This window comes from Carassius carassius, chromosome 32, assembly GCF_963082965.1.
Source record: "Carassius carassius chromosome 32, fCarCar2.1, whole genome shotgun sequence".
Classification (NCBI taxonomy): Eukaryota; Metazoa; Chordata; class Actinopteri; order Cypriniformes; family Cyprinidae; genus Carassius; species Carassius carassius.
Window position 1 is genome coordinate 21,676,844 of NC_081786.1, and position 22,283 is coordinate 21,699,126.

Sequence of the window (22,283 nt, forward strand, 5' to 3'; positions counted from 1 at the left end):
AAAATGGGAGGCTGGGATGTATGTCGTGCATATCTGGAGAAAGATGGAAAGATACTTTTTAAGAAATCTGAATTGGAAAGAATGGCAATATGATGATAAGAGTTTCCAAGTGTATGTGTAGTTTCGCAAACCTAATGCATATGTGGTGTGAAACCAGAAATGAATCTGGATTGTGTTTCAGTGTGAATGGTCAGAACAGATTTCAAGTAGTTTTTCTCATCACTTTAAGGCATCGCGTGTACAATGTAATAAGAAGTGTGCAATACTGTCAAAATTCAAATCTTTTTCTTTTTAGTGTTATGTAATATTAGATAATCAATTATATATTAGGTCCTTCAGCATACTGCAAAAGGAAATCTGAATAATTAGCATCTTTTGAGGAGAAATGCTGTCTGTAACACCAGTTTAGACGAACTGAATGAAGTTCATGTGAAAAGCTACTTTGAGGAATGAATTACAACAAAATCAAACTATAAAACTATAAAATACCTCAAAAGTTGCTACAACCCCAAAATGTTTCCTATGCAATCTAACTAAAGAAATTTGATGTTGTTGTGTAACACTAACACTCATTTCCCCCTTCTTGCCACCCCATATAAAACTGAAATGAAGAGGAGGAGTAATGATGTATGAAGTTTCCAGAGCTGGTGTTCAGTGTGGGCTGAGGTACAGAGAAAGAGGTAACAGTAGTCTGGCACGCTGAGTGTTGAGGTAAGAGCTGGTAGTTCTGGTCTTTGCTGAGTCTGGGCTCACCTGGATCCGTAGCTGGTCTATGCATACATAGTTAGCTGGAGCCACTGGAGAAATTGAAATTCAACACCGAAGTTCAACATTCTGCAATCAGCCAACCTACAGTTTTAAATGGCGTAGTTGTGATGCTAAACGTTAAATTACGAACTGGTGTTAACTTACCTCCAGTACATTAAGTATGATGTTGCCATCTCCACCTTGATCAAAGGCCTGAAATGCTCCTAGAATGAGAAAAGGTTCACGTCAGACAGTACGCATGTATGATTTTTGCATACACAGGCCTTAAATCAACTGTACGCAGTGAAATCTTTAATTGTTTACATACTGTATATACTGTTTGTTGGGTCATTTGCAGGAAGCGGTTCTCTATGTGTTCCCCCTGAATTTAGTTTGTAAAGAACTTTAATTTGAAACATTTTATGAACAAATACGTACATTTTCTTTGTCCCCACACTTTCCATTCAACCCTGTTATGCTGAGATTTCCTAGTTTTAGTTCAATTTTTGCCGTATTGTAGTAGTTCATTCCATCGTGGTCAAAACATGGGAACAATTAAGTACAAAGTGGCCACTATTTAACTAATTAATATATTTAATTTAATTAGCTCTTTAATAATTTAATGAATAAAATATGGCCACAAATTAAGTTGTGGAAACAAGTTCTTAATTTGTGGCACAATATAGATTTTTTTTCTGAGTCATACGCAGAGCTTGGTTATTTATTTATTTATTTATTTCTGAAATCATATTTAATAGAAACATTTATTGGTATCTTATTGTTTACCTTAATCTCAAGTCAACTCTGTTGCGATCAGCCAGCAGATTTTTACAGGAAAAAAATTACAACCCACAAAAATTCTGACTGCCAATAATATTGTGTGATGCAATGATATTTGCTTGCTACTTAATCATTTTTGTTATGTCTTCAATCTGAAGACATTTTAAATGTAACAGGGTTGACAAATATGGGTTTTCCTTTTTTAATGCATTATTTATCAATTAAACTGTGCCTTATAAAAAGTCCATAATTACCATTACAAAATTAATATTGTAGATTCAAAATAATGTAGAAAATGTATTATATATATATATATATATATATATTTTTTTTTTTTTTTTTTTTATAAATATATATAATGGCACCACTACCTGAGAATGATTCAGTGTACTATCCACTATATACTGTTTGTGGTAACACTTTTTTTTTAAGATGTCCTCGTTACACAAGTTACATGTACTTACTATTACAATAACAAAAAAATATGCATAATTACATAAAAGTAACCCTAGTCCTAACTCTAAATATATAGTAAATATATGTTGTTAATTAATATTACTCCGTACTTAAATGTATAATTACACTGTAACAAGGACACCTTAAAATAAAGCCTAACCCTATTTGTTGTACTGCTTGCTAAAGAAAAATAACTTACTGAACATGCCCTCCAGTCGCACAAGGCAGCTGACGAAACTGTCAAAGTCGACGTTCATGTTTTCGTTGGCGTAGCGCATGGTGATGATGTCATAGAGCTGGTTATTCAGACGGAAGCCTGAGTGGAACACAAAACACGTGACTGAACAGTGACAAGACCATTAGAGAGACAGACAAATGTTCTTCAGTGTGAGAACAGATGAACAGGAGAAACACATGAGAACCGTCGAACCTGCATCATTGATGGTGTTTCTCATCTCGTAGCTGCTGATAGTGCCAGTGTGATCAAAGTCATAGCGCTTAAAGATTCCCTGTGGAGAACATTCAAGTCAATGTAAGCCTTTTTAGTAGTAGTATTGCCATTTATATAGACAATAATGAGGAGACTTCAAACCTGCCACTGTTTGATTTTGTTCCACAAGTGTCTAAACTCTTGTAGATTAATTCTTCCTTTTCCATCCATCTGTGTGATTAAGATTAAGAAAGATTTGCATGCAGTATTGTACACTGTCTATCACATCTGCTAAGAAATTAAAGCGACTGAACATGAAATTAAAAAGTTACATTTATTATTTTGAAAACTGTCAGAATACAAATAGAAGTGTTCCTTTCCGCCCTGTTATGCTGTGAAGTGTCCTTCTTTTAGTTATTTATCATCATGTTCCAGAAAGTGACAAACATCTGGTGTCAGTAAGAGTTTAATTTTTTTGAAAGAAGTCAATCAAGGCTGTATTTATCTGATCAAAAATACAGTAAAAGCAATACTATTCTGAAATATTACTACAATTTAAAATAAATGTTTTCTGTACTTTAAAATGTCATTTATTACTTTGCTACAAACTGAGCATCATTACTCCAGTCTTCAGTGCTCAATAAATATTATTATCAATGTTGAAAACAGTTATGCTGCTTAATATATCTGTAAAACACCATGCTATGTTTTTTATGTTTTAATGAAGGATTCATTGATGAATAGTAAAGGTCAAAACACAAAAAAAATAGTATCAATTAATGTTTGGTGAAATATTATTTGATTTTTACACTATAATATTCATCTCCAAACAATAGGTAACAGAGTTGGCACAACATTTTTTGATAAAGAAATGTCAAAACTAGTGATAATACCTGAATTGACATTTCTATTGATTTACATTTCTGTTAATAAGAATATAAATTCCTAACTTTAGGGAGAATATGAATTCCTAAGCGACATGTTTGAAATAATGTAGGCTAAAAACGATAAATATCTATTGGAGCATTGCAAAGCTGTAACCACATATTGGCTGCTGTAAACAATAAAGCCACAAATGTTTTGGGCAATACCTTTAAAAGGTACTTTAAGAAATCATGTAATTTTGATACAAAGGATACATCCATGAGGGCAATCATGCTTCTACAGCTCTCTCGACTGAAGCCCTCAGTCTGTATGTCCTTGTCTGTAAACAGCAGAGTCTTTCTTGAAAACATTCTACAGAAAAACCACAAACATTCAATGTAATAATCATTCAAAGACAGGCCTACGTACCTTTAGACAACACCTTGTTCAAGACATCTTTGAGTTCATTAGCTGAGACCTCCATCTGCTGCAAGACAGAAGAATAAACAGAAAGTCAGGTGGGGTGTTTGTTACGTCAACATAAACTTTTATCTATGGCTGTTACCACTGTTACCACTGGCATGGCCAATGAGCGGCCCCACCCCACCACCATACTCACACTCCCCCTAGCGCTCAGTGGCTCCCCAGTACTCACGTCCCCCGCGATCTGCTGGAAAATAGACAGGAACTGCTGGTCCTCCTCGCTCTCTTCCCCAGTCGAAGCCGGAGCCGGCTGATCAGACATGGGATTTGTAAAATACACAAGTGAGAACTGATCACTAGTAGATTCTCAATAATTAATGCTGATTTTACTTGGACAGTTTGTCCTCCAAAGTAAAAGTCAAATGACAGAGAAATGACAGAATGAGCAGAAATTGCTTGTGTGAAATTGGCCTGCCAATTGGTTGCAACAGGGTTGATAAAGTGTTAAGGGTGTTTTCGTTAGAGCAAGGTTGCAATCAAAAGAGCTCACCATAAGTCCACTCCAAATCTCCATTATATTTTTGGACTGGATTTATGTAAACCTTATTAAAGAAAGTTAAAAACAGATTTTAACCTAATAACCATAATATTTGTAACAAAATTTCATTGCGAAAATAGCACTTGGCCTCATGTTTTTAATGCTCTATGTATTTTAAATAGTTCAGTTTAAAGAGCCTGTTTGGTGCATTTAATTGCATACATTTTTCTGAATGCACACTATGTTTGGCTGCTCAGATTCAGTTTTTCCAAATAAAAAAAATTAAAACTGGGTCCCTATTTGACTAATTTTTGTAGAGTTGTGTTGTTACTAAGTTTATAGTTCAGCAAAAAAAAGTAATGTCACACATAATCATGACCGATCACTGTTTACATTATCGTTCCATAGTGTTACATGAAAGTACTCATGCACATCTCTAGTAATTATAAGGTGTATTAATTGTAGTTAGTTTTATGTTGTAATTTATTTTCTTAGGGGAGAGTGGTTACGTTGACCCACCCCTGTATCTAGGATACTGTACACTTTTACTGTCATGTGACCATATATTTTGGAAACCACCCATCATTTCTGCCAGTAAAGGAGTGTAAAGTAGAAACACGTGGGAGGAGTGGAAAAGACACTTATTTACTTTAAAAAAGGTCAAATTTTTTCATGTCAGATGTGGCATAATGGCTTCTACATCAAAACAAATTCATCCAGGTTTAACATTTTTATAATGCATATAAATCATATTTAGCAACATAAAAAAAAACATGGTAATCATTTAGCTAAATATTAGCCTGAATGGTTAAGCTAGATGTTTTTGTCCCCCAAAAATGTCAGCTATAGGCCAAAGTGAGCAAAAAGACTGTGGGGTAAATTGAGCCAGTGTTTTAACTCATCCCATCTGAAGTTAAGGTTATAGGTTATAAGGTTATAACTTCTTGGGAATCTTTTAACACGTTGTTTCACAGATTCCAGACAGAGAAATTGAAACATTATTGTGTTAATGTTAAGTTAGCTTAATAAAAAAAAAATATATATATATATAACTATTAGTTTTTAAAAAAGGTAAATTATTTTTAAAAATTCACATGGGTTTGAATCAGATTCAGTTAGATGGTCAGTTTACACCCAGATGGTGCACTTCACCCACTGACTCGGGTCAACTTACCCCTAACCTGGGGCAAATTGAGCCACGAGAAGACTTTTTTTAAAATTAGAACCCTTTCCATAGATACACTCTAATCATTTAAGATTTCAAAGTACTACTTAGTTAGGGCTAGTAGTTTGGTACTATACTGTATGTAATAAAGGCACACCTTTTTAGATGATCAAGTACTTACCACTGGATGATCAGCTTCAATCCTGTTCTCTATCTCCCTGAGAAGAAACCAACAAACATCGGTCATCAAAGAGCTTTCGGGGAGCCTTTTATCACGTAGGTTTCCCTTCATATTTGAACTTATATATTTTCAGACACTTTTGATTGTCAAATAATCAATTGTTATTCTGCCTATATCAGCCATATAACCATACTTTTTGTTTTAGTATGAATTACTCAAATGTACCATGTGTGAATAATCCTTAACGTATAATTACTTAAATGTATCACTAAGAGTTGATTATCTGTAACATTTTATAAAAGGTGAGAAGTTTGATTAATGGTTACAATGACTATCACAGGGCCAGTGGTTAATACAGAGTTAGGCCACATCAAGAAACTGGACATGATCCATGTTAAAATACTCTGATTCCTCGTCCTTCTTCAGCATTCCTCAGAGAACCTCAGCAGTCCTTTATGTGTCCATGTATTTCTTGCAGCTGAAGTGTAATTGTGCTTCAGAGTTGGTCAGAACTGAAAGGAAATGTTTACCGGAGGGTCCCAAAATGTGCTGGTGCGTGTCCTAAAAAAGATTCCATTACAGCATCGAACTGGGGCCGATTTCTTCTATCTCTACAAATCAAATTGTTGTTAAAATGTTTGCCCTTGTGGTTTTTTCCACCCATTTTCCCAACTGTATCCCATTCCCCTCTTGTATAGAGAACTCAATCATGTAACAATTATGCTACAGTCATGGCCAAAAATATCGGCACCCTTGGTAAATATGATCAAAGGAGGCTGTGAAAATTAATCTGCATTGTTAATCCTTTTGATCTTTTTTTTATTATTTACAAAAATCTAAACTTCCATTGGATATTAAGAATTTAAAATGTGGGGAAATATTATGAAATTAATGTTTTTCTCTAATACTCGTTGGACACAATTATTGGCACCCCTAGAAATTCTTTTGAGTAAAATGTTTCTGATATTTGAGTATATTCCCATTCATATTCACAATTTTGAGCACTCCAGTTTATACACTGTTGAATATAAACATGAAATTATCCAGCCATGGCTACCTGTTTCACAGAAATATAAAGAGGAGGGAAAACAAAGCCCGAATTCCCTTAATCATCCATCACAATGAGAAAAACCAAAGTATATATTTCTGATGAGAAATATATTTGATATAAAATTGAGCTTCACAAATTAGTGAAGTGGCTTTAAGAAAAGAGTTAGAGCAGTGAACATTCACATTTCCACCATCAGGGCAATAATTAAGAATTAATTCCAACCAACAGAAAACGTTACGAAACTGCCTGGAAGGGGACGTGTGTCTATATCGTCCTAATGCAATGTGAGAAGGAGAGTTGAGTGGCTAAAGACTCTCAAGAGACCACAGCTGGAGAATTACAGAAAATAGTTGAGTCTCGGGGTCAGAATACCTTTTAAAAAATGGTCAAACAGAACCTACATCACCACATGTTGTTTGAGAGGGTTTCAAGAAAAATTCTCCTAGCTTATCCAAAAACAAACCAAAGCATATTCAGTCATCAGACACGACTGGAACTTCAAATGGGAATGGCTTCTATGGTCAGATGAAACTAAAAATGAGCTTTTTAGCAGCAAACACTCAAGATGGGTTTGGTGATCACAGAGAAAAAAAGTACCCCATGTGTACAATGAAATATACAGCTGTATTTTTGATGTTGTGGGCCTATATTTCTGCTGGAGGTCCTGGACATCTTCTTTAGATACATGGCATCTTTGATTATATCAAATACCAACAGATAAAAAATCAGTAAGTGACTGACTCTGTTAGAAATCTTATAATGGACCATGTTTGGATCTTCCAACCGTACAACAATCCAAACACAAACCTCAAAAACAACACAGAAATGGGTCACTGAGCACAAAACCAAGCTTCTGCTATAGCCATTCCAGTCCTCTGACCTGAACCAAAGAGGAGAAGCACCAACATGGAGCTGGGAATCTAAAGGGTCTGGAGTGATTCTGGATGAAGGAATGGTCTCTGATCTCTTGTGAGGTGTTCTCTAACCTTTTCGGCATTATAGGAGAACATTTAGACCTATTAAACTGGCAAATGAAGGTTTCAAAAAGTATTGAATAAAAGGGTACCGTTAATTGTGGCCAATGTGTATTAGAGAAAAACATTTATTTGATTATGATATTTCTCCCCATTTTAAATGATTATTATCCAATGAAAGGTTATATATTATATATATATATATATATATATATATATATATATATATTTTATAAAAGATCAAAAGGATTAACAATGCAGATTAATTTTCACAGCCTTCTTTGATTATATTTACCAAGTGTGCTGATATTTTGGCCATGACTGTACCTTGGTATTCATGTGATAATGTAACCATGCCCCTTTGTGCATAAAACAATGCCCATTTAATGCTTTTGCAGCCAATTGAGATGAGTAGCAACTTCTGTAACAGCTGTTTTCAAACCAGGTGTTTCAGACGTTCTTCAGTGTGCAACCATACATACATTTTCAGGGGTCATTTACACAGAATGAGTTTTTGAAATTAGTATTACATTCACAAAATGTTACAAAAGACACAAACTGCGAGCGCAAACAATGAAACTCATCTGTAAAGCACATTTTTACATTAACACACTATGAAAAAGCAGCGCACTGGAATCCAAAAACACATTCTTTGCGAACTGCCCCTTAACCAATATATATATACAGTGTATATATATATATATATGTAATTTTTTTTCAGTAACAATTTTATTTCACTTAAAAATAAAAAATATGAAAGTGTGAGGAAAAATCAGATATCATTGTACATCCCTCCCCTCCCTTCTGCTCTCACTCACTCAGACGTATTTCTCTTTTCAGAGAAGACGCGGAGGATGAACTCGCCTTCCTTGTGGGGCTCGTAGGTGGAGGGAACGATGACATACTCCCCAGGGCTCAGGCGGAAACGCTGGGTCACCTCGCGCAGGTTTATGTAGGCCCTGGAACGAGCCTTAGAGGTGCTAGACATGAAGAACTCCTTCTGCATGTGCTGCTTGTTTCCATGCATCTGACAGACAGAGAAACACAGAATTTGATCAGTCATAAAGAATATATTTATATTCGATCTATAAAGCAGTGGTAAATGCCAGTAAAAGTGCAAATGAAGAGGAAGCACTGCAAAGCCTTGAGCCCAAACATTTCTGATCTTCACATTTCCATACCTCCTTTGGAACCTATGGACAAATGGAAAGAGTTAAAAAAGTGTTGGATGCATTATCAAGCAGATAAATATCTCTGTGTGTGATGAATGCTGCTAATTGCTTAATTTCATGCTGTTATTGACTGAATAAAAACACAATCTCTATATACTCTGTTGGATACCTCATAGATGGAAAATCCAATAGTGAAGAGATTTTCACCCAATTTGCGTTCTCTACGCCTGTTTTTCTGCATTAGGGCAACAACAAAAGTGCAAGCCACTTCACCATCCTCTGCTTCATCATCTTCCTCCAAGAGACGCAGGCGGTATTGTGGATTTGTCCAGAATGTGTCTATAGGAGGCCATACATATTATATTAAAGCCAGACTTCTTTTTTTTCTTTTTACCTGTGAAGCACTTTTAGATGCACTTTATGAATAAAAGCTGCTATACAATTTAGTCAAAGATTACTATTATAATTAAAATAGAAAATAAATGATTTGCTTATAGTTGTTTTTATTACAGTTTCAATTCACACCTGGATAATTCCTGCACCCTCCAGCAGAGCATCCTCTTACCCAGGACCCCTCATTGACAGAAACTGTCCATTTGTGTAATTTATCGTCCTCCAGAGGATCAGGGGTCAGGTTGCATATCTCAATTTTGGTGTAATTTTTCTTAAAATCCTCAAATGACATCCTACGGGTTGACAGCAAGAGTTACAACTTTATCTCTCCTTCTATTTATATTTATTTCTAAGTGAATAAAGACAAAATATCCTTTATAAGCAGCTTTTGTACTATTTAAAATCTGTGTTTTAGCTAAGACCAGCTCATTCTTAGTCAAGACCTTATTTTGTAACCACAATGCTGTCTACATGACTCTCAGAAATCATCATTAGGATATGATTGCTTGCTTGTTTCAACTCACCAGAATTCTCCATCTTCAGCGTTCTGATGCTGAAGTTTCTCTTTTTCCCCTTTAGAGAGGGTTTCCCACTCTTTTGAACTGCAGGGAAAAAAGTACTGTAATAACTGTTGTATACTAACATCTACTTTTTAACCTTGTAAAAGACTAACAAATTACATTTTAAATGGAAGTTTATTGACTGAAGTTTACATAATAAAAAATAAAAAAAATTCCATTGCGTATAACATGGAACTCGTACTCAAGTAAAAATAAATAAATAAATAAACAAAAGATGTCGGTAGCACTTTATTTTACAGTCCTGTTCCTCATGTACATAATATGTACTTATTATAGTAATTACAATAACTATGTAATAACTAGGTACTAATCCTGAACCTACCCCTAAACCTAACCCGACCCCATGTAGTTACCTTGTATTACCAGAACTTTCTTAGATAAATATACTGTAAGTACACTATAAGTACATGTAAGTACACGTACTGTAAAATAAAGTGCAACCGATGTCACTTTATATCTCCCAATAATATTTACATTTTTAAAAGCATAATTTTATAATAAAAGCTCTGTAGTTTTTATTGGTTGGGCAAAACATAATATAAATACAGTACAGTGATTATTATTGAGATAAATACAAATAAACATTCCACAGAAGACTACATTTGTTTGTCTTTGATTATAATGAACTAAATAATAAATAATAAAATTCATCCATACAGTACATTTTAGATTAACTGAAATATTATTATAGATTTAGTTAATGTTTTTATTTTATAGTTTTAATTTTAGTTAAAGTTGTTAACATTTTGTTGTGTTTTTGCCATTTTTATATATTTTTTTACAACACTGAAAAAAAAAATATGTATGGATACTCAAGCAAATCCAAGTTGCTTCAGTCCATGAAGTGTTAATCGTGAAATGTTACTGACAAAATAAAAAAGTATTCAAATTTTTACTCTAATATAGCTTAATAAAGAATTTAACAGAAAAAAAAAACATGAAGATGGATATTTTTTACATGAAGATGAACAATTATTCTAAAATGCCTTGAAAGTATATACTTTTAAGCAAAACTTCTATCAGATGACAGAACGCATGCAACAGATTGTGTGAAACAGCTTTTGAACATGTTAATAATTCATAGCAATTAGCAATATGCATATTAAATAGGGCTGCATATTATGACAACAATCATAATTGTTGATTATTCCCTTGAAATTGTAATTGTGATTATTAATTACGATTATCACAATTTACATGATACATTGATGCAACTGCATGCTGTATTTATATATGTGCAGGAGTGTAAGAAGTTTCTCAGTTTCTTCAGGGAAAAAATTTAAAATATCTATAAGTTTGGTAACCTGCTCAGCAGTTCCTGTGATCTTTCCACCTAGTTTTCCCGAAAGTGCATTTTCTAGTTTTAACATAGTCACTAATGATTGAATTCTGAAATTAGTGATGGCAATGAATATAACTACACGTACTCTTGACCCAATCCCAACATCTGTTCTAAAGGGGTGTCTCTCGTCAATTTGTCCCCTCATCTTGAACATTGTGAACACCTCCCTCACTACTGGTTCAGTTCCAAAAGCCCTTAAAGTTGCAGCTATTACACCAGTCCTTAAAAAGCCTGGATGTGATAAGTCGGATCTATCTAATTACAGACCTATCGCAAACTTACCCTTTCTTGCTAAAGTTTTGGAACGTGTTGTTGTGGCACAACTCCACTCACACTTGTCTTCCAACAAGCTTTTTGAACCTTTTCAGTCTGGGTTTAGAAAGGGACCCAGTACAGAGACAGCCCTGGTTTGAGTTATGAATGATCTGCTTGTCTCAGCTGACTCTGGAGCCTCCACCATCCTGGTCTTGATGGATCTTAGTTCTGCATTTGATACAGTGTGCCATTCTATCCTGATAAACAGGCTGGAGAGATGGCTTGGTATCATTGGTAAGGTACTTAACTGGTTTAAATCTTACCTCACTGATCGTACCCAGTTTGTTGTTTTGGGAAACAACAAATCTGAACTTGGACAGGTCTGTCATGGTGTTCCTCAGGGATCTGTAATGGGTCCTATATTGTTTAGTGTGTGTATGCTTCCTTTGGGACAAATTATTAGGAAAAATGGTTTGGGGTATCACTTTTATACAGAAGACACGCAAATTTACATCAGCTCCAAGTCTGATCCTACTCTCACCTCAACAGTTCTTTCAGAGTGTGTGCTGGAAATAAAAACGTGGATGCACCATAACTTTTTAAAACTGAATTGTTCTAAAACAGGTTCTACTCATTGGCACACCAGCGGCTATTCTCAAGGGTAGCAATCTTAATTTGATTATGGATGACAGTGTAGTACTTCCATCGCTCAGGCTCGTAACCTTACAAAGAGTATTACAAAATCTGCTTTCCATCACCTCAGAAACATTGCAAGAATTAGGCCTTTCCTCACTCCACCTGATGCTGAAAGGCTTATTCATGAATTTGTTACTTCCAGGATTGACTACTGTAATGGACTATTCATTGACTTACCTGCTAAATTAATCAAACGCCTGCAGTATATCCAGAATTCAGCAGCTCGTATTCTCACATATACTCCATCACGTCAGCATATCACAGGCGTGCTTTTGTACAGTCACGTATTGTTTTAAAACTCTAACATTAACATACAAAGCTATACATGAAACTGCATGGAACTCTTATATTTGTGACTTAGTCACCCGATACATGCCTTCTCGTTCCCTTCGGTCTGCTGATTCTCTTACTCTTCAACAGCCTCCCTATAGGTTTAATATCTATGGGGGAGAGAGCTTTCTCTGATGCTGCACCTAGGTTATGGAACGCGCTTCCCATTGCTGTTAAAGAGGCTCACACAATAGCCAGTTTTAAGAAGCTGTTAAAAACCCATCTTTTTAAAATTGCTTTTATGGACTGTCAGTAATATTCTACTGTGTTGTCCTGTAATGAGTATTTTATGATTTATATTTTTTACTTTGTATTGCATTTATTGTAGTTTTTGAATTTTATTTGTTTGTAGCGCTTTGGGTTCCAGAAAAGCACATTATAAATAAAATGTACTATACATATATATATATATATATAAAAACAAGCTGAAAATGCTCTAACTGAACCTTTAGTGTTTTTCTATAACGGATTGGTTTCTTCTTTAAATTATAAAAAAGTAAAAAATATGAATGCTGCTATAATGTTATACTAAAACTAAAATTAAAATAATGGGAAAAATCTTTAAGATAACATGTAGAAAGAAAAAATAAACATCTTAAGCTTGCAGAATAACATAAGTGGACTTTGAATGATTAATTGCCCCTTTTTAAGTCGTGGCCTAGTGGTTAGAGAGTTTGACTCCTAACCCTAGGGTTGTGGGTTTGAGTCTCAGGCCTTCAATACCACGACTGAGTTGCCCTTGAGCAAGGCACCGAACACCCAACTGCTCCCCGGGCGCCGCAGCATGAATGGTTGCCCACTGCTCTGCGTGTTTGTTCAAGGTGTGTGTTTGTTCACTGCTTTGTGTGTTCACTTAGGATGGGTAAAATACAGAGCACAAATTCTGATAATGGGTCACCATACTTGGCTGAATGTCACGTAACTTAATGATTTTGTAATTGTGGCATCCATAATTGTTATTGCAAATAGAAATTTTGATTAATTGTGAAGCCCTAATATTAAATTTGATGCACTCTGCACTATAGTCTTTAACGGATTTTAATTCAGGAATAAGCAGATACTCACTTATCACTCCAAGGTCCATTCCATTCTACCTGACCCCAAGGGTTACGCAGACGCACCAGTCGAACTTTAGACTCCTTCTGCTGGGACTGTTTACACTGCAGTCGCAAAATATCCCAAATACCATCAGACTCTCAGAGTTAAGTTGAAAACACGACTATCATAAAATATATAGTGCTGGACACCAATTAATCGCAATTCATCGCATCCATAATAGTTTTTGTTTACTTAATGTGTAGGGCTGCACAATAAATTTCATGGGATATTTAATGTGCATCTTGTCAGTAAAGTCGTTTCTGTAACTAAACAGAGGCGTTGTTCAGGGACAAGCTGCGGAAAACATGCGCATATTTGATTGTGGTTTTGCACAGCTTGTCCAACAGCTCTGTGTAGTTAATGCTACTCCATGTGAAACCGCGCAGGTGATGAGAGATTTACCGCTGGTTACAGAACCGGCTTTACTGACAAGATGTGCATTAAATATCGCATGCGATTTATCATGCAGCCCTAATAATGTGTATATATATAATGCATAAATAAATACACACACATATGTTTATGTTTACATATGAAATATATTTATATAAAATATAAATTATTTGAAAATAAAAATATATATACATATATATAAATGTAAATATTTTCAAAATATCATAAATATACACCATACAAACACATATATTATGTTAACGAAATATTTGATTTTGTATGTAATTAATCGAAATTAATCGTTGCCCAGCACTTAAAAAGAAATAATCGTAAAGGTTCGGAAAATGAGAAGGTTTACCTCCTCTACAGCAGTAACAGAGTAGGCATGACCCTTCACAAGTCCTGTTGTAGTACGAGTTTCAAAGCGAGCTGGAACCAGGGACTGTGGGTAAAAATTCAATTGCTTTATGGAAGGATTTGTACCAAAAGTATTTGTTTTTATAAAAATATATTTATTTACGATCAACGGTGTTTCAAAATAAAACAGCAGAATATTATCCATAAACGCTTCCTTCTTCTGCTTGACTCACATCAATGGAGCAGCCCATGAGGGAGCCTCTCTCCACAGCTTTCTTCATGATCTTGTACAGCTCTTTCGGGGCCTCAGTCATCTCATAGAATTCAGTCACTCCACCGGTGAAGTCCTCCATCGCCTCAGCAGTGTTTCCACCTTTAAGAGCCTCATAGGAACCATGAAGCCTTAATAGGAATACACAAATTACATTGAGACATCTTACTGGCAAAGTGTGAAAGTGTCGGAAGAGTATACCTCACTTCTTATGTGCACTAATTAATGATAATAAATTCCTGCTGTACTTCAGTTATTTGTACAGTTACTAGTTACTTACTAGTTAAAAAAATAGAAAAGAGAAAAATTCTAATAAAATACTACAAGAACAGTGTTGATAGTGCTAAACAGTAATATCTGCTACTTGAGAATTATTATTATTATTATGTGCCATTTGTGTTTATGCTTTTTGAGGACGTTTAAACTAAAATATCAGCATTTTTATCTAATGTTTGTTTCCATCCGATAATTATTCAATTTGCATGTCATCGTGCATTTCGTTAATGTAAAAGGTGATATATTTTGTGTCATAACTGTCACCGTCCCACCTGTGGGACGCTTGGCACTCTTTTTTGTTGTTGTCTTTTTCTCTATAAAATCTTTTAATAATCATCATGAATCATATATCATTTGAAAGCTTACAAGCCCAAGATTCATCCTGTTAAAAACCATTTTGAAATCGGACATTGTTTTACCATGGAAATGGTACTTTAAAATCTAATGGCGGTCACCTCCCCCTTAGTGGGCAGGGTCAAGTGTCATAAAACAATGCATTATGGTCTTCTAGAACCAAAACTTTTTATAATCTTGGCAACAAACATATCATTGGAAAGATCTTAGTCTCAGGATTTCATATTTGGTGGTTATTTTGAGATAGAAGTAAAATTCACAGAAAAATCTAAAGAAAAATTCATTAAGCAAAATTCAAAATAGTTTTGATGACTCCCAGAGGCTGTGTGTGGTATGACGCCCTAAATAAAATCTCATAACTTATTTAGACACAAGGCTTTAATTTTATACCAATTTTAGAGTAAAACCTGTTATGTAAAATATTTATAATAAATAAAATAAAATTAATATAGCGCCTTTTATTTACAGTACATTTAAACTTCTATAACTTTTTGATACTTTAAGTTTTTGAAAAAATTCCACTTTTGCCAAAATCTGCTAATTTTCTTCTTTAAAGAGACCAACCTTAGGTTTAAGGTAATTTACAGCAATTTAAGTTTGGATAGTGCACTTTAATGCCTATTTAAAAATAGGGGGGGGGGGGGGGGGTGACAGTTAAGGGTTTAATATGAATTAGAAAAGGAATGTACCAAAACATTTATTAATATGAATTTTGTGGTACAGAGACATCATATTGTTCATATTGTCAAAAATTTGGCACCCCTTAAAAGAAGCATAAACTAAGAACTGTAATTGAGAAAGGCAGAATTAGAGGATGTTAATTCAGAATTACAAGATATAAATTTGACTGACAAAATAAGAAATGTATTATACATCATAAATGTATAATAAACTTTGCAAATCTCAGAACAAAAGTCTGGATTGTGAGATTAAAAAATGCTAATTATCTTTGGTAACACTTAATTTTAATAATTAATAATGTGTTATGATTATTACTAATAATAGTAAATTATGCATAATTACAAGTCACCCAAAACTAAACCCTTACCCTAAATTTAACCCAATATTATGTACCTATAATTAATTAATTGCTCTGTACTTATTTGTGTTATTACATATTAATAATATTACCTGAAAATAAAGTGTAACCTTATAAACTTATTTTGCAAGCTGTAACTGTATTTTTAGGACTGGGGGTATGGACAATATGATACACACTTACAAATCACACAGTTTCCCTCAAAATGGCCCATGCATTTATACACTTTTGCATCAATAAAATCTTAAAATATATTCCAGCTTTTAAATTTGAAGGACTGACCAATTCCAGAATAGATTAAGTAAATGTCATTCATACATACTTACTTAGCATAAGCTTTTTCCAGCAGAGCGCTCCAGAATTCATTTCTTTCTGCTGATTTGGTGAACACCAGCTGGTTTTTGAAGGTGGGAATGCGGTCATCGACAACGACATCCACCCAGTCGCCATAATGCCAGAACTGAGTTGGAAAACAGAGAGAGACAGGAACATAAATCAGATTTAAAGAAGATATAAATAAGAAGCTATTTTGTTCAATGTCACTGACCTGGAAATGGAAAATTCCAGCATAGTCTTCAGAGAAGCTCTGCTCCTGAGGTACAATACGATGTAACAGCTTGTCGTTCAGAGTCAAGGATGCAATGGCTGCAAGCATCCAACAGTCTCCTAAAATGAAGAGAAAATAATATCTCACATCAATAGGGAATATATTTTATATATTGTACTGTTTGCAGTAAAACAGGGGCCTACACTGCTGATCACAGCATTTTTTGACTGTCCAGGGCAACATGCCAGGTTGGTAATCTACTCTACGTATTAGCAACCTTTGTGTCTTTGGTCTCTTTTATTGCCCATGTGGGGTCACAACAATAGGAAGTGCAGCTAGCTGGATTCCCTTCCAACAAATTAAACACAATGGAGGCCCCCGATGGACTGTAGGTCTGCATATGGGGGCCAAAGAGAGGAGCTCACTGCCATGAAGTTGTGACCCTAAATACACTCCCCAATGATCAGGTAAACAGTAACATAGTATGTTAATATGGTAAAGTGTTATCTTACCCAGGTCTCCCTGGCAGATATCGGTCCTGCTAGCACCTCCGACAATGAACTGTGGGTTATCACATATCTCCTGCAGGACACATATCATTAAAGAGTTTGCTCATGACTGATACAAGAGCTTTGAAATATTACACACAGATTCAGAGAAATGAAGACTGATACTGTTTCTGATTATTTTTGATGTTTTGAATGAATGGATGAAATCAGTGGATGGACAGACTAGTTGTCAAAATTTTAAGTTAGAAGTATGGAAACCTGTTTCCACCTCAGATTAAAAATAATAATAACAATAATATGGTAAGTGTATTTCTTTGTGAATTTTATTTGTTGTAATTGTGTCTTTATAATTATTGTACATTTTTAATAATTATGAATTACTCTAACAATGTGACTTTTCTCATAATTATGACTTTGTACCTCACATTTTGACTGTTTTTCAAAATTTAGATTTTATTTTTCAGTCCTAAATTTATATTTACAATGTGATTTTTTTTTCACAAATTGTGACTTTTTAGCTTACAGTGTGACTACTTAAACGCTACTTTATATTGTATCTAACAGTGTGACTGTATTTCTTGCAACTGTGACTTTATATTCTCACATGACTTTATTTATCAAAATTGCAATTTTATTTCCCACAATGTGAATTTATTTTTTGCATTACTTTTTATCTCACAATGCAACAGTTTTATGTATTTGCGACTTTATAGCTGTCACGATCCGCTGGAGCAAGGGAAAAAGGAAACGAGGGGATGTGGAGATTTCTCAAAATGAGAGTCTTTAATGATCCAACAGGGAGAGACAGAGCACAAGGAAGACGTTCAAGACCCGACAAGGAAACATGAGGCAGACTACACATTTACTAAACTTAACAAGGGACAGACAGGTCTGGGGAATCAACTAATAATGAGACAATGAGAACAGGAACATGACCAAATAAGGGAGCACTGAAACAGATACAAGTCAAAACCATAATCCTGACATATGGCCCCCCTCCCGGAAGGTGAGTCCTTGCACAGTACAACAATTGGGGGGGGGGGGGGGGGACTAAGGAGGTGGCTCGGGATGAGGACGGGCAGACAGAGACTAGGGAGGCGACGAAGGAAGGAGGAGCCAGGGAGGAGACAGGAGGGGCCCAGAGCAGGAGGAGCACAGCAGGACCCAGGCCACAGCCATAACGGTGGCCAACGTGGAGCTGATGGAGGGAGGAGCCATGGAGGAGGAATGGCTGCCGTCTCCAGAGGGCCAACCAATAGTGGCAAAGCAAGTGGTGGAGGAGGCGGAGAGATGATGAGCCAGGATGACGGGGAGGATCCTAAAGTCATAGGTGGAACAGATTGTGACCTACGCAAAGGCGTGGATCCGGGAGGCCGCGGTGGAGCTGGAGCAACAGAGGACTGAGGAGGAGCCGAGGGGATGAAGGGGATGAAGGAGCCTGACGGAGCCGGAGGAACAAGATGTAAGCGGAGGTGTGGAGTCCCAAGGTGCAGGATGGTCGACGCCAGACCAAGGTGGAGTCGGAGGGACAAGGGAGCCCGGCAGAGCTAGTGGACTGTCGGGTCATGGCGGAGAGGAGGGAGCTAGGAGCCATAGTGCAGATGACTAGTACACAGGCCAATGCAGAGTTTGGGGCTTAAAGGCGAAGTCAAGGGAAACTCCAGCTATGGCGAGGCAGGAGGATGGCAGTCCCGCGGAGCTAGCACCATGATGATGGTGGGCTGAGCGCGAACAGAGGGGCTGCCAGATGACAGCGGAAGAGGAGACAGAAGCAGGTGGGAGGGTGGGCATTTGTGAGCCTCCGGGCTTTCAGGCCAAAACTTAGTAACGGGAGCCCTGTCCTCTTCTGTGTGGAACAGTCACTGTGCCATACACAGCTCACCCTGAGCCACAGTGCAGGGGTCGGATCTCCTGTCAGCATTCACACCATCCGCTGCTTTCTCCCTCATGGCGGGCATTGTTGCTGGCTCACACAACTTGACTTTGACTGACGTCAACAGCAGCTCTGGCTCCGCAGTGATCCTCAGCTCTATTGCTCCATGCGGCGATGGCTCGTTGATCGCAACGGGCTCCGGCTCACCGTCAGTGGTAGGCTCTGGCATGCGCTTCGCACAGCGGGGTGATGGTGGGCTGGGCACTAGGTCCGGAGTGGCATCTTTGAACGATGGCACTCTGAACTCGATGTTAAGACTGGCATCTTAGAATGGACAGAGCGCATCGTCCAGTTAGCTGGTGGTGTTTGCTAGTAGCAGGAACAGTCTAGTATGGTGCTCAAGAGTTTTATCCCCCTGCTCCAGCAGAAGAAGGAGGTATTTGGGGCGAAGAAGGGCATCCATCCAGGGAAACACAAAAATGGAGGGTAGACACACGGAGGTAATGGTTTGGGTCGGGTCTTCTGTCACGATTTGCTGGAGCAAGGGAACGAGGAGATTTCACAAAACGAGAGACTTTAATGATCCAACAGGGAGACTAAACACAGGGAAGACGTTCAAGACCTGACAAGGAAACATGAAGCGGACTACACATTTATACTAAACTTAACAAGGGACAGACAGGTGATGGGGAATCAATTAATAATGAGACAACCAGAGCAGAAACATGACCAAATAAGGGAACACTGAAACAGAAACAGGGGCAAAACAAGTCTAATCTATTTATTACAATAACGATTTTATATCCCACGATGTAACTTGCAATTGCAACTATATCTCACGGTCTGACTATTACTTGTAAATATGGGGTTATATCTCACAATGTGACTATTTATTGTAATTGCGACTTCATATCTCACAATATCGCTATGTCTCGCAATTTCAACTTTATGCCGTATCTTATGTGTCTTTAATCATAACTGTGACTTTATATCTCACAACATGATATATATCTCACACAATGAATTTATTTTCTCATTTGTGATTTTTTTGTCTCACAATGTGACTATTTCTCGTAATTGGCACTTTATAGCTCACAATGTTAATATTTCTCACAATTGCAACTTTATCTCATGATGTAACTCTTTCTGGCATTTGCAACTTTATATGCCACAGTGTGATTATTTTTTGAAACTGTGACTTTAATTCACAGTATACTTATTTCTTGTAAATTTAATATCTCACAATGTGACAATTTCTCACAAATGCGACTATACTGTATCTTACAATGTGACTTATTTATCTTAATTGTGACTTTATATCTCTCATTTTGACTATTTTTTATAATTGTGAATCTCACAATGTGACTTTATTTCAGGCAATTGCAACTTTATATCTCACTGCTGAATTTATTTTTCCGCATTTGATATTTTTTGTCTCACAATGTGACTATTTCTCGCAATTACAACTTTATAGTTCACAATGTTAATATTTCTCACAATTGCAACTTTATCTCATAGTATGACTCTTTCTGGCAATTGCAACTTTATATTCCACAACATGACTGTATTTTTTGCAATTGCAACTTTATTTCACAGTATAAATATTCAAAATGAGTACAAGGTGTTTATTTCTCGCAAATGTGACTATACTTTATCTTACAATGTGACTTTTATTTCTCTTAGTTTTTAATTATATTTCATTGTGGATCTTTCTTGCAATTTTATAACTCACAATATTGACTTTATATTTCATGTTATATAATAATTTTATATGTTGTTAAAAGATTTAAATATTAACTTACACCATCAGCCGGTATTTCAAGGAAATATTTTTGGTCAAAGGGGTTTGGTTGTTAATTGAAAAACATTTGGGAATGCTTGGTATAAGAAATGTTAATTTCAAAAATTCCTTTGTGCTTCAAAATTAATTGTACTAAAAACTCATCAAATACCCTTTAATGTGCTATTCTTTTGTTGTCACAAAGGAAAAGTGTTTAAACCAGCCTTCCAAACACACACACATTAAAAGTGATAGCTAGCCCCGGTTTTACCCAAATTCTCTCTGAAATCTTTTGCCATCTAAGCATTTTCATTGGCCATGAATGTGTATATTGACAAGCAAATACATTTTTTTAGGAAGGTCCAATTAGTTGAGCTGCTTTATCCATCCCCTGTGCCATTTCCACATCCCACTCACTAAAGTCCCAGTCCAATCAAACCGACATAGGCCCCTCTGCCTCCTACCTTGGGACGCTTCCAGACAATGTTCTTGACTTTGTTGGACTTAGGGCCCAGCTCTTTGAAGCCAAGGGAGTCCACAGTGGCAGGGAAGGATTCATCCTCAAAAAGGGCCTTCTTCTGGAGATACTCCTGCTTGAGGGTGTTGTAGTCCTGGCCACTGAAACAAACGGGTTTGCTCAGGGATCCTTCGCCATCTCTTCTCTCTCTTTCACGGATTAACCGGTCACAAAAAAACCCAAATGGCGTATAGGGCATATTGTCTCAATGGGACAGTGTTTTTTAGGGATTGAAAATATTGGCTTTTTCCACCACAACTTAAGTCTCACAAGTCAAAAATTCTTGGCATAAATTCAAACAGCTGACCTCTAATTGGTTGCCCTGCTAAATGATGCACCTTTCATGTGGTCAGGGAGTAGAAACCAGAGTTAGAAGAAAAAGACAACGTGTGAACACTCCTTTTACATTCACAAAAACGTACACACAAACACACTTGCATACATATACATACACAAACTGCTACAGTCTTCTCTTTGGGTTGCTCCCATTGGTTGATGAACAATGCATATTGGGCCACAGTTGCGCTCTCATGCCGCCATTGTAGGGTGACACAAAGGAGAGCGGCCCGCAAAGAGAGGCCAGTGAGATGGCCTACCTCAGCAGAAGGCATTCACAGACATTAAACCTGTTCTCAATAGAGTGCAGCATTAAGCACTCACAGCATAATGACAGCAGGCTTAACCTAACTTAACAAAACTCTCTATATTATGACACTTTTATCAATGTAGATAATTAATAACACTCTTTTGTAACCACAATTGTTGAATGTTCAGCTGTCTCATACAATAATGTTCAAAAGTTTGGGGTTGGTAACATTTCTTAAAATGTCTTTTATTCTCATTAAGGCTCCATTTATCTGATCAAAAATACAGTAAAAGAGTTACATTGTG

General features: G+C 36.3%; 1 protein-coding gene across 1 annotated transcript; it reads right to left on the minus strand.

Moving 5' to 3' along the window:
* Nucleotides 1-482: 482 nt before the first annotated feature.
* On the minus strand, nucleotides 483-22,081 carry capn3a (calpain 3a, (p94)). Its single transcript, XM_059520756.1, has 20 exons — nucleotides 21,340-22,081; nucleotides 17,226-17,295; nucleotides 16,714-16,832; nucleotides 16,493-16,626; nucleotides 14,460-14,628; nucleotides 14,228-14,311; nucleotides 13,444-13,538; nucleotides 9,699-9,776; nucleotides 9,307-9,467; nucleotides 8,939-9,120; nucleotides 8,428-8,636; nucleotides 5,585-5,621; nucleotides 3,933-4,010; nucleotides 3,707-3,764; nucleotides 3,553-3,617; nucleotides 2,576-2,644; nucleotides 2,414-2,492; nucleotides 2,183-2,299; nucleotides 913-971; nucleotides 483-797 (listed from the first exon to the last, which is right to left on the minus strand). The coding sequence occupies exons 1-20, from the start codon at nucleotides 21,589-21,591 to the stop codon at nucleotides 771-773; spliced, it is 2,142 nt and encodes a 713-aa protein (XP_059376739.1). The 5' UTR covers nucleotides 21,592-22,081; the 3' UTR covers nucleotides 483-770.
* Between the last annotated feature and the right edge of the window lie 202 nt (nucleotides 22,082-22,283).